Source organism: Myotis myotis, unplaced genomic scaffold (assembly GCF_014108235.1).
Source record: "Myotis myotis isolate mMyoMyo1 unplaced genomic scaffold, mMyoMyo1.p scaffold_m19_p_9, whole genome shotgun sequence".
Taxonomy (NCBI): Eukaryota; Metazoa; Chordata; class Mammalia; order Chiroptera; family Vespertilionidae; genus Myotis; species Myotis myotis.
Genome location: NW_023416401.1, coordinates 19,188,793 through 19,202,142, shown reverse-complemented (window position 1 = coordinate 19,202,142; position 13,350 = coordinate 19,188,793). Strand labels below are relative to the sequence as shown.

At 35.7% G+C, this 13,350-nt stretch overlaps 1 protein-coding gene across 4 annotated transcripts in view; it reads left to right on the top strand.

Annotated features, from left to right (window-relative positions):
- Positions 1-13,350, top strand: part of KIAA1328 (KIAA1328 ortholog) — a 176,906-nt gene that overhangs the window by 4,917 nt on the left and 158,639 nt on the right. For 2 of the 4 annotated variants that reach the window (XM_036321358.1, XM_036321360.1), the window contains exons 2-5: positions 2,479-2,514; positions 3,219-3,361; positions 7,812-7,906; positions 8,187-8,246. In XM_036321358.1, the coding sequence (XP_036177251.1) occupies positions 2,479-2,514; positions 3,219-3,361; positions 7,812-7,906; positions 8,187-8,246 (334 nt within the window). Of the gene's footprint in view, positions 1-2,478; positions 2,538-3,218; positions 3,362-7,811; positions 7,907-8,186; positions 8,247-13,350 lie in introns of those variants that run through there. The other 2 variants (XM_036321361.1, XM_036321359.1) reach the window with 2 other exon arrangements.

Sequence of the window (13,350 nt, the reverse complement as noted above, 5' to 3'; positions counted from 1 at the left end):
TGTTCTTTTTTCTTAAAGTTGTGGCTATTCGAGGTCTTTTGAGGTTCTTTACTAATTTTAGGATTGTTATGCCATTGGAATTTTGATAAGGATTGCATTAAATCTATAGATGGCTTTGGGTAGTATGGATATCTTTAACAATATTCTTCTAATCCATGAGTATGAAATATCTTTCCATTTATTTTGTGTCTTCTTCAATTTCTTTTATCAACATCTTATAATTTTCAGTGTACTGGTCTTTCACCTTGGTTAAATTTGTTTCTAGGTATTTTTTTTTTTTTGAGGCAGTTGTAAATGGGATTGCTTTCTTAATTTCTGTGGCATTTCATTATTAGTGTATAGAAATGCAGTAGGATTTTGTATATTGGTTTTGTATCCTGCAACTTTACTGATTTTGTTCAGTAGTTTTAACAGTTTTTGAGGTGGCGTCTTTATAATGTCATCTGCAAATAGAAGCTTGTGGAAGGTCTCTACAGTTTTTTGTTTGTTTTCTTTTTTTAAAACATATTGTTATTGATTTCAGGAAGAGGGAGAGAGAGATAGAAACATAATGATGAGAGAGAATCATTGATCTGCTGCCTCCCGCACACCCCCTACTGAGGATTAAGCCTGCAACCCGGGCACGTTCCCTGACAGGGAATCGAACCCCAATTTCTTGGTTCATAGATTGACGGCTCAACCACTTAGCCACTTAGCCAAGCCGGCTGGGCTGTTTGTTTGTCTTCTAAGGAAACAAAGTTATTAGTTGGCAGTAAGGATGAGGAAGTGGTGTTAAGATCTGAGCAAAGAGGAAACTATAATATACTTGTTGAGTTTTCAAATCAAGGTGCGGCTGAATGGAGCACCCAGTAGTTGGTTTTTCCCGTTGTGAGCAAGTTTATTTGTGAATGATATACGGAAATGTAGTAGTCTTTTTTCCAGGACTCAGTTATGTTAGTTCATAGGTCATCCTTGGAGAATAGTCTGCACATTCATCATTAGTGTATCTTCTAATTGAAGACAGTGTCATATGGAACAAATACTGAATCATCTTTGATTTTCCCCCCCTGGGTTCTTTATTCCATATGTATATTTCCAACAGTAAATAGTTAAATATGTATTGAGCACCTACTGTGTGTGCTAGTCCCAACAGATATATATATATATTTTTTTATTTATTTTTTTAAAGAATCAGTTTTTGCTGTCAAATAGAGCCTGCACAATGTCATTTTGTAAGGTCTTTTATAGCTTGGGTGTTAGTGAATCTATAAATTCTCTCTCTGCTCCTGTGTTAGTTGCTCTCAGTTTTCTTGGAGTGGTTGTGTCTAATTTTTTGTATGCTTTCTTGTCTTACATGCCTCTTAAACTACCAGCTCCATCCCTGAGATTTGAGGGAATTTGAAGTTTAGGGGCACTAGTTGTCAGCCAAAATCTTGAAGCTGTGAGAGTGTATATGCTGCTCTGGAAAGCTATTAGAAACCAGCTGGCAGCTCAAACTAGACACCATCTTTGCATTCCCAAATTCCTATAGGGATCCTTGGCATATCCAATCAGCATTTTCTGAAAAGACTCCATTACTAAGGTTGATCATGAGCTGAAATACATGGACTTTTTGAACATGTTATTAAATCTACTGTTTTACTCTATACTTTGCCTGGAAGGAAATAGCTCATAATTGATTTGTCTGGAAATCTTGGAAAGAAAACATTTTATCAAAGAACAGAGAAGTTTGGAATGTTCTAGGTCATTGGAAAAAATGTTCAGATGCTTCTTTCTGACAAGTGTTAACAAACTGTACAGATATCTGGATTTATATATGGTTCTGAGTAAAATTTTGTTTCTGGAAAGAATACTTTTTTATTGTAATGGTTGTCTTCTAAAGCAGTGTTATGATCTTAGTAGCCTCTCTAAATTTCTCCTCTTGAAATTAACAATACTGTAGTTCTTTTTTGTCTTAAATTTCTCCCACTTGTTAAATAGTAGGACCTCGTGGGACATTTTACGTATGCACTACGAAGAATAAAAAATGCCTTTGTATTTGTATGATTGACTTGCCCTTAAACAGTGTTTGTTTTTCAAAGATAAAGCTCATTTTGAAATTATTTATTCATGCCTAAAATAACTTTTCAGTTTTCCAGTAATGAGCAAACTGGAGCATTGAACTCTTGGTTTGCAAAGGCCATGAAATGAAAGGCACAGCAGAATTTATAGTATAGGATATCTCACTTGGGAATAAGCATGAATAAACGTTTTATAGAACAAGGCCTTCCAAAACTTTTATAAAATATATAGTTGTGACTATATAAAAATGAACTTTAAAATAATATTAACTTTGCTGCATTAATTCAATTACTTTGCTTTCTAGTGTTACTTTTAAAAACTAGTTATAAATTCCAAGGTCAAATAGAAATTACAAATTATAACAAAAGCACAGAACCGAAGCAGCATTTGGATAATGAACAATCTTTCCTAGTGTTTTCCTTCATGTCTTCTGCATAGTTTCTGATGAAGAACAATCAGTAGTATATGTTCCAGGTATGATTTTCTATGTTAATTTGGTAAGCTTCCTTTGCTTCTTAAGTGTTAAGAGAAAGATGAAACATTAGGACAACTTTGCAGTTATAACTGAATGTGGGACAGTTCATTAGAACCTAAAATAAAATAAAATAAAATAAAATAAAATAAAATAAAATAAAATAAAATAAAATAAAATAAAGAAACCCTGTTAGGGTTCAAAACACTGCCTTATACTTTATGTATTAGGGAGTAAGAGATTTTCTTTTTTATTACAAATAAGAGCCTAAATTTAATATTTCAAATAAAAAGTGTGGAAACTTCTTGACATAGAGTTTATGCAATAGACTCTTTAACGTTTACTGGTTATTACAGATGAGCAGTAAAACTGGACTATTGAAAGTACCCCAATTATGTGACAAATCAGGTCTTTAATTTCCCTAAGTGAGTGTATTTGTGGCATGTTTTAATTTGTTGGTTTCAATATGACATATGAATGTGCCAGCACCTTTTAAAAATATTTCAGTTGAATCTTAATGTATTCAAAATATAATTTTTTCATGGTTTATTATTTATTAAGAGAGCCTTAAGATGAAGTTAAGAGTTTTCTATATCACATCCTATAAAATAGAGGATATTAGTGGAGAGGTTGATTGGGGGGTGGGGGGAAGCTTAAGAGAATGAGAAGATATAATTTTGAAATCTTACTTGATGCAAATCCTTAGGGATTTCTACAGAAGGAAATATCAGATCAAGACACAAGTCGATGAGTCCAAAAGCTAATGTTAAACTTAAGACTTCCAAGGTGACTGCTGCTTCAATCTCCATGGAGTCTTTAAAGGGTGCAGGAGATTCCGTAAATGAACAGGTCAGTAATTTATTTGCTTTCTCATTCTACAATTTTTTATAAATGTTGATCATTTACTAATTTTTCTTTGCGGACTGTCAATTGGTGGCTGTTGGTGCCAGTTCAATGCCAACAGGAATTCCTGATTTGGGTTGCAATGAAGAAGAAAACAATAGTGCGAAACCGCTCAGTTGCGATACACCAGAGCTATGAAAACAGCATGGCTGTGGAACAGCTCAATAGTGTTATAGCTCAGTTAGAAGCAGGACTGTGAAGAGATAGTGGGCAGGGTGGCCCTGGGGGGAGGCCCTTTTGGGTGAGGCCCTTTTAGGCGAGGCAGTTCTGCTCTATGCCGGAGTCCAACCCCAGCGGGTCCAGGGGTCCCCAAAGGTGTAGACGGAGTCGGCGAAGAAGGAATGACATAGAGGCAGCATTCAGTTCATCAGCGGCCTAACCAGGATCTCTAGCCAAGTTCTGGTCAGGATCTCCAGAGAGGTTCTGCCTAGGATCTCCAGCCAGGTTCTGTGTCCAGGTTCTCTTGCTAGGTTCTCCAGCCAGGTTCAGTCACCAGGTTCTAGTCAGGTTCTCTTGCCCATTTCTGTAGTCAGGTTCAGTCCAGGATCTTTTGCCATGTTCTCTCCAGCGAAGTTCTTCTGTCTCTAGTTCTGTGTAGGTTCTGTCTCTCTTGGTTCCGTATTCTAAGTTCTGTGTTGCTGTCTTATTACATCTGTATTTATACCAGTTGATTCAATCCTATCAATCTCTATTACAAAGGTTAGGGCGTTTCTTATCTCCATTCCAGGGAGTAAAGCTTATGTAGCTTAAGCATGATTGTTCGTAGTTAAAGTGATTAATTACCCACCTGGCACTAGTTAAGAGGTTTTATTCCCTCCCTAACTTCAGGGGAAAATCCCTACCTGGGAAACAACCTTTCTCAGAGACATTGGTTAAAACACATAGTGCCAAGAAGGTGAGCAAACATATTAAGAACAGTATGCCATATATGCCAGGTCCCTTGAAACAGCAAGCATGGACCGGCTCCCGGCAGCTCTATTCTGGTCTTTCTACCTGCTTAGGTCCACTTCACCCTCTGCTCTACTCTGCTCTGGTTAGGCATCTTTGGGGTTTCACCTCCTGCCTGAGAAATGCAGTTTTCAATCTTAGGTGGAAATGGGAAGTGCATTCCCAGAGCCAGAAGGGAGCTGATTTAAAATGACTGAAGTCCCCACCCCTGGTCCCTGATTGGTCTGTCCTCGTGCAAATAAGGACTCCAAATACAGTATTGGTCCAAAAGTACTGTCCTGATTGGTTAGGATGGAGTTGCTCTAATTGGGTGGCAACGCTGTTGAAGGTGATACAACTAGGTCACTGGAGTCAGCCTGGGAAGCTTCAGCCCACTTGGTTAAAACAGGATTCCAGGAACTCCTCTATGAGGGGCGGCGCAGATGGCAGAAACTCAGTGCAGGAAGCAGGAAGCAGGAAGCTTAGTGCAGGCTTCTCCCTGAAGTGCAGTTCGTATTCGAGGCCTCTGTTCAGAAATGACTGCTAGGCTCTGTTTTTTTTTTTATTTGTTTGTTATTGTTTTTAATTTAAGCTCAGTTAAGCCACCATGAGTTCTTGGTAGGGTATCTTCTTTCTCAGGGACCACATGACCAATAACTGATGTATATGGGTAGATGATTTATACGCATTCTGAAAAGCTACCGAGGATTCTTGAATGTTTTGATGATGCTTGGTATGAATATAAAGTGTTTACCTCCAAAATATTTGGGCTTGCTTTAAGTCTTAGTTAAGAAAATGTATTATCTTGGTATGTCTCAAAAGACCTACATTCTGATCTGTGTGGAGTTAGTAAATCAAATCCATAGCAACTGTATTTTGGTTAGGTGTCCTTTATGATTTCTGTTCATTTGCATTTGTTAGTTAATGATGAATAAGCCCTAAAATATAAGAAAGATGTTTTCATTAAAAGAAAATTAGCCTGCATTATTATTGTTGTTATTATTTTCTTCCATTGGAAAATAATATCATAACGAGTTTTTCTGTAAAGAGCCAGGTAGTAAATACTTTAGCTTTTATGAGCCCCATTGTGTCTTTCTCAAGTGTTCAGCTCTGCCACTGTCCTGTGGATAGAGCCATATATGTATCAGTGTGTAAATGAATGTGCATGGCTGCATTTTAATAAACAGGGGATGGGCCAGATTTGGCTTGTAGCTGTTGTTTACCGACCACTGTCCAAATATATTTAGTTTTTAAAGAATATTTAATTTTATAATTTTTTGAAACCTTATATAAATGAGCTTATACTTTGTATAGTGTGTGATTTGCATTTTTACTCAACATTATGTTCATGAGATTTATTTATGTTGAATATAGCTATATTTCATTTTTTTCACTGATATTTCAGTTAGGGTTTAGTCATTTATTTTAACTGAAAATACTAAATACTTGCTACGTTGGTGCTGAAGAACTGAAAAGGCAAAAAGGAAACACTCAGTTATCTCTAAGAAACAGTTACCATTTCTAGGGCTGGGAGAACAGATGGAACAAGTTGGAATTATTAAAGTGTGGAAGCTTTGAGGATGAACCCCTCAGAACTGGAACTTGGACTCTGGTGATGGGGAACCAGCCTGACTGCTGTCCCTGAGGAAACAAGATAAAGAAAGGCTGGTTCAGTGAGGGCACGAAAAATTGCAAAATAGAATCAGCTGTTCTTGCCAGGGCTGAGACTGGCCGGAAAAGGAAGCAAATAGGAAGGAACGTGTCCTTTCTCTCTCTAACAACCCCTGGTCTCCCTCTAGTAGTCCTTCCTATTCGCAGAGTTTAACAGAGAGTCATGTGGCAAAGAGGAAATGAGGTTTCCAGAGACTCAGCCCCAGCGTCACAAAACAGAGTGTGGAAGGGTGGGTTTGAAGATAAAAGTCAGTAGCATAGCAACCAGTACCTATGGAATTCCATTGAATAAATATATCACAGTGAAATCATTCTCTAGTGAATAAAACCTGATTCTCAGGTTTTTGCTGTTAAACACAATGCTGCTAAAATCTTTTGTTTGGTTTATATTTACTGCACCTTTACTGAAATGTCTTTTCATGGGTTATCAGCAGCTTCTCCCATTGTAAATCCAGTGACATCATTTCACATTCTGTTAGCTTTTTCAGTCATTTGCACTGTTAAGCCCACACTTTTCTTGAAACTTTTTCTTTTTCTTTTCTTTCCCCCATAATATTTTATGCTTCCGATTCCCCTCTTGTTCTTTTAGACATACATTTTTTTCTTGGATTTGTAGATGATTTTTAAAAACTAATATTTTTCTTAACTTTAAGGAAAACTTTAAAACAAAGATATAATGAAAATAATAAAAATCTAAACATCCTATATAATATCATATAGCTAAATTTTAAATCTTAGTTTTTCTCTTACTTAAGAGCCATACCCATATTTTTTACTTTCTACCTAAACATTTCTATCTGCATATCCTCCTGGTATCTTAAATTGACCTGATGTATCTAAAGCCAAACTTATTTTATTTTCTTACCATTCCTTTCTCATTTCCTCTTCTCCCCTCTCTTTCCTGTCTTTGGCTCTCAGTATTTCCATGTTTCATTTTAAGGGTCTTGGATTATTCTTGACTACCAGAAATAATTGGACTGACCTATTTTGTGGTTGCATACATTTCAAGGATTATATTTCTTTCCTTTTACATATTACCTCCAGCTCCCTTGTGACTCCCTGAGTGTCATGGCTTTAAAACCCTGTTAATGATGTTCAAGTACTGGGAGAATTTTTTGTAGCATCGGAGACAGGATAGTACAGTGGTTAAAGCACAGACTCTGGAACTTGGTCCTGATCTACTTCTTAATACTAGACAAGATATGTATCCTCACTTTAAAATAAGAATAATACCCTCCTAATAGCATTGTTGTGGAAATAAGATGGATTAATAAGTGTAAAGTACTTAGCCTGTTCCTGGCATGCAGTAAGCACTAGATATTATTAGCTATTTAAAAATATATTATTATTATTAATTACTCTTTGGTCTAGTACCCTTTGGAATGAACCTCGGGTTATTGAGAGGCTAGAACAGGTTCATCTGCTGCCAACCTTAGTTTTAAGCTGGGCTGTGATGTAAGAAAGTTCTCAGTATCTTCCATTAGGTGTTTATTTCTGTGGCGTCCACCAAGGGAAAGTTGTCTTTTAAAATATTCCCTAGTATTTAAGCAGGGACATTCCTGCTTTGAGTTCTTTCTGTCTGCTTTTCTGTGTAAATTTCATGATGTCCCCTCATGGGCAGACAGTTCCTTAGCCTGTTTTGAGTTCATAGTCAATTTTAAATGAAACAGGCTACTAGTGTTTCCACAAGATAAAAGATATCTAGGAAATTTCACCTCTACTTATTTTAAGAATTTATTGAAGAGTCTTAAAAACTGTTTTTAGTAAAAGTTAAACAAAAGGTTTTTTTCTGTTTCAGAATTTCTGCAAGGGAGGAATAAAGAGTGCATCATTAAAGGATTTATGTCTTGAAGACAAAAGACGCATTGCAAATTTAATTAAAGAACTGGCCAGGTGAGACAAACCTTATATGAGATGCATTGTTATTTAATCAAGAACTTTAAAACACATGAATTTCATTTTCCTTTCTTGATTATATTTCATTATATAGTGTGTCAAAAAATTATATATTTATAAATTTTAATTCAATGTAATATTATTATTACCTTTTTGTATTATTTTGAAATAATTTTAGGCTTATAGAAAAATTGCAAAAATATTGGGAGAAAGAGGAATGAGTGGTCTTTTTGGGAGAATGAAATGTTCTAAAATTATATTATGGTGATGTTTGCAGAACTCTAAATATATTAAAAGCCATTGAATTGTATCCTGAAATGGTTGAACCTTATTATATGTAAGTACATGTCAAGAAATCTCTTAAATGGTATGGAAGGCTCTCATAACTTTCACATAACTTTTTCTAAATTTATCACCCTGAATAAATCATCATGCAGTTGTCAAAAATTAACATTGGTCCAATAGTATTAATTACAGAGCATTCAGATTTCACCAGTTTTTTCACTAATATATTTTTTCCTGCTCCAGTATCGCATTTTGTATTCAGTTTTTATGTTTCCTTGGTCTCTTTCATGTGTGTCCTTGCCTTCCATGACTTTGATACTTTTGAAGAATACTGGCCAGCTATTTTGCAGTATTTCTTCCAATTTGGGTTTTTCAGGGGGTGGGTGATTAAGTATGATATTAGCTGTAGATCTTTTTATAGATGCTCTTTATAAAGTTGAGGGAGTTTTCTTATATTCCTACTTTTATAAGAGTTTTTGTTATGATTGTATGCTAGATTTTGTAGAACACTTTTTGTGCCTAAATTAATGTGAGATTATATGTATATTCTTCTTTAGCTGTTGATATGGTGGATTATACAAATTGATTTCTGAATGTTGACTTTGCCTTTGCTACCTGTAAAAACCTCAGTTTTTATCATAGTTTTTATACATTCCTAATTTTTATTTCCTTATTATTTTGTTCGGAATTTGTACACTGACATTCACGAGAGGTATTGGACTGTCGTTTTCTTTCTTTCTTTCTTTCTTTCTTTCTTTCTTTCTTTTTTTTTTTTTTTTTTTTTTTTGCTTAGTCTGGTTTTAGTATCATGGTAATACTAGCCTTATAAAATGAATTGGGAAGTGTTCTATTTTCTAGAAGAAATTGTACAAAATTGGTTTATTCTTTTGTAAATATTTTATAGAATTTTCCAGTGAAATCATCTGGGCCGGAGATTTATTTTTAAAGAGCTTTTTAATTACAAATTCAATTTTTTAATGGTTACAAAATTATTCAAGTCGTCTATTTTGTCTTGATTGAGTTTTGGGAGTTTGTGGTTTGAGAATTGTCCCATGTCAAATTTATGAACATGAAGTTGTCTGTGGTATTCTCTTATCTTTTTAGTGACTGTGGGACCTATAGGGCTTCATTATGATATTATTGATTTGTACCTTCTCTCTCTTTATTTTTGTCAGCCTTGTTAGGTTTATCAATTTTATTGATTTTTTTTTTTCAAAGAAGCAGCTTTTTGTTTTATTGATTTTTCTCTATTTTTTCTGTTTTCAATTATATTGATTTTTGCTCTTATCTCTGCTATTTCTTTTCTTCTGTTGTTTTGTTCTTTTACTTGTTATTTCTTGAAGTAGAAACTTAGAGACCATTCTCCTTTTAATGTAAGCATTTAGTGCTATAAACTTCTCTCATGATTGCTTTTAATGCTTCCCACATATTTGATTTGTTGTATTTTCATTTTCATTCAGCCCTATGTATTTTTTAAAATTTCCTTTGAGACTTCCTCTTTGACCCATGTATTATTTATTTATAATTAATTAAAATTAATTATACTTTGTTGTATAAAAGTTAAAGCAAATGGAGAAAGTGTCAGAAGATTTAGAAAACCTGTGTGTTCCTATGATATATTCAAGTATAGCATACTTAAAGAATTTCCGCTACTATGAAGATGCACCAACATTATTTTACGGGAGAAGTTAGAGTGCTTAACACCAACACTGACCATTAACAAGCATATTTTCAGAATAATATAATATTCAGTAGCTCTCAGCACAACGTACAAGACAAATAGCATGTTTTTCAATTATAGAGTGACATGCAATATAAAAGCAAAGTGAAAACTATAGCCTTTTTTTTTAATGGTGCCTTTGAAGTGAAAAGCATTTTTAACAAAGCATTAGCCTTTTTTAAAAAACACATGGCCTTTAACAGTGTTAGTGGGAAAACTGTATATGTCTAAATTCCAAGACTGGCTTACTTGTATCTTACCTGTTACATTGAGAATCTAGCTGTGAGGTCCTTTTTAGTCATTATCTTTATTGGTACTATATGTAAAAGTAGCAAAAAGATGCTTATAAGATTTACTGATGTTACTAAATGAAAATAAATGTTAACAGAAGATATAAATAAGATTTAAGAATTGGCTTAATATGTTGGAAAATAGATTCATTCAAACAGGATGTAAGATAATAGTGACAAGTGCAGGTTATTATATGCCTAAGAATAAAAATAAAGTAGATAGAGGGATTTTCAATCCCAGCAACAACACAGCACTGGTAACTCTTACGCAGCCAGCTCTGGGCAGTGAACTTCCACTGGACAGAGAGGCCCTATAGCCTCAGAGGCCAACCCCAGAACACTGCCACCCAGAGGCTGACCCACAAACTGACTCTTTGCTAAACACAAAATAAGGCAGTCTGGGAAACAAATGCGGCTTGCTTTAAAATAAGGACTGTGGTTTACAACACAGAGGAACAGGGTATCGCAGGGAAACTCAACACTCTCCTGAATACCTGGCAGGTCTAAGGCGAGCCACACTGAAGAATAGAAGAACCAAAGGACCTTCACTACTGCAATATTTTTTTTTTCTTTTTTCACCTTTTAACTAAGAAACCAATTTTTTTTCTTTTCTTTTTTTTTTTTCTTCTTCTTCTTTTTTTTTTTTTTCCTCTTCTTTTTTCCATCACCTGATTTTACCCTTTTAATTACTACCTTCTTATTTTTAACCAGCATTATTACTGCTACCATTTTATCATTTTTTTTTAAAGTGCCATTTTATTTTCTCTTTATTTTATTTTGGGATTAGTGTTCTCCATTCTATTTTCATCGTTATATTATTGGTTGTTTCTAGTTTGCATTCATCTCCAGGGAGCTGTTGCTGGAATTTGTTGGGATTAATGGCTGTTCTATAGGAGTATTCTCCTCATATAAAAAAGTCTCTTCCCCTCTTCCACTTCATTCTCTCTTTTCGCTCTTTTTTTTTCTTTTCTTTTCTTGTCTCGCTTTTATTTCCCCCCCTCCTTTTTCCCAATTTCATTTTTGCACTCCTTTTTTTGGTCCCTAATTTTCTTTTCTTTTTTCTCTTTTCTCTTTTTCTCTTCCTTCTTCCTTATCCCCTAATTCTCTTAATTCAGGTGGTCACCTTTATTTGGGGTTATTAATATCGTGAATATATTTGTGTATAGTGCCTGGTACGTGGTGCCTTGTTGTGTTGTATTTTGTGCCTTTAAAACAACGCAGCAGACCCAAGCAACAGCAACCTCCTGAGCACCACACCCTCTGCTGAGGAACAGCAGCTGTACGTGAAACCTTGCCCCACCAGCCAGAAGAGCCACCACAGCTGTGAACAGCACCCACCAGAGGAGCTGCTGCCAACTGAAGAGCAGCTGCTACCGCAACCGCCCGAAGAGCAGCCACAGACCAAGGAGTCACTGCCACCAAGGGAGCAGCCACTGAACGACTCAACGTCTAGATATGTCAGCGAGATCAAACATGGGTAGACAAAGAAACCCCCAAAGGAAAGAGAAGGAGGACTCTCCAGAAAAGCAGCTAAGTAATACAGAGGCATGCAACATGACAGAAAAAGAATTCAGAATAAGGGTCCTAGAGTGCATAAACCGGATGGAGGAAAAAATCGACAACCTCTCCAAGAAGCTAGAAGAAACAGATGAAAAAATCAACAACTTAAGTAAGACCCAAGAAGAAATGAAGAGTGATATAGCTGCAATGAAAAACTCCATTGAAAGTATCAACAGTAGACTAGGAGAAGCAGAGGACCGAATTAGTGAATTAGAAGACAAGGAAGCAAAACACACCCAAAACGTACTGCAATTGGAGAAAAAAATGAAAAGACAGGAGGAGAGCCTAAGGGAGCTTTGGGACAACATGAAACGAAACAACATACGAATAATTGGGGTACCAGAACAACAGAAGGATGAACAAGGATTAGAAATCCTATTAGAAGAAATAATATCAGAAAACTTCCCTGAGGTGGGGAAGAAAAAAGTCACACAAGCCCAGAGAGTCCCAAACAAGGTGAACCCAAAAAGACCCACACCAAGACACATCATAATTACCATGGCAAATGTTCAGGACAAAGAGAGAATCTTACAGGCTGCAAGAGAGAGACGGAAAGTTACATACAAGGGATCTCCCATTAGATTGTCAAATGATTTCTCAACAGAAACACATCAGGCCAGAAAAGAATGGACGGAAATTTACAAAGTGATGCAAAGCAAAGGACTGAATCCAAGAATACTCTATCCAGCAAGGCTATCATTCAAACTTGAAGGGGAAATAAGAAGCTTCACAGACAAAAAAAGGCTAAGGGAGTTTATCACCACCAAGCCAGCAATGCAAGGAATGCTAAAGGGACTGGTATAAAAAGAAGAAATAAAAAGCTCAGAAAGAAAACAGCCACACAAAAACAGAAATGCCTACAAACAAGTACCTTTCAATAATAACTTTAAACGTAAACGGACTAAATGCTCCAAACAAAAGACATCGAGTGGCTGAATGGATAAAAAAACATGACCCATACATCTGCTGTCTACAAGAAACCCACCTCATTAGAAGAGACTCACACAGACTGAAAGTGAAAGGATGGAAAAATATCTTTCAGGCAAATGGAAAGGAAAAGAAAGCTGGGGTAGCAATACTTATATCGGACAAAATAGACCTCAAAGTGAAGGCCATAACAAGAGATAAGGAAGGCCACTTCATAATACTAAAGGGATCAATACAACAAGAAGATATAACCCTGGTAAACATATACGCACCCAATGCAGGAGCACCCAAATTCATAAAAAAACTCCTGGAAGATATCAAAGGAGAGATCGACAACAATACAATCATAGTAGGGGACTTTAATACACCACTGACTGCACTGGATAAGTCCTCTAGACAAATAATCAGCAAAGATACAGCAATCCTAAATGACTCACTAGATCAGATGGACTTAATAGACATCTTCAGAACACTTCACCCGAAAGCCAGGGAATATACATTCTACTCAAATGCTCATAGGACATATTCAAAAATAGACCATATATTGGGTCACAAGCAAAGTATCCCCAAATTCAAGAAAATTGAAATCATAAAAAGCGTCTTCGCAGACCACGATGGCATAATATTAGAAATAAACTACAATAAAAACAACCCAAAAT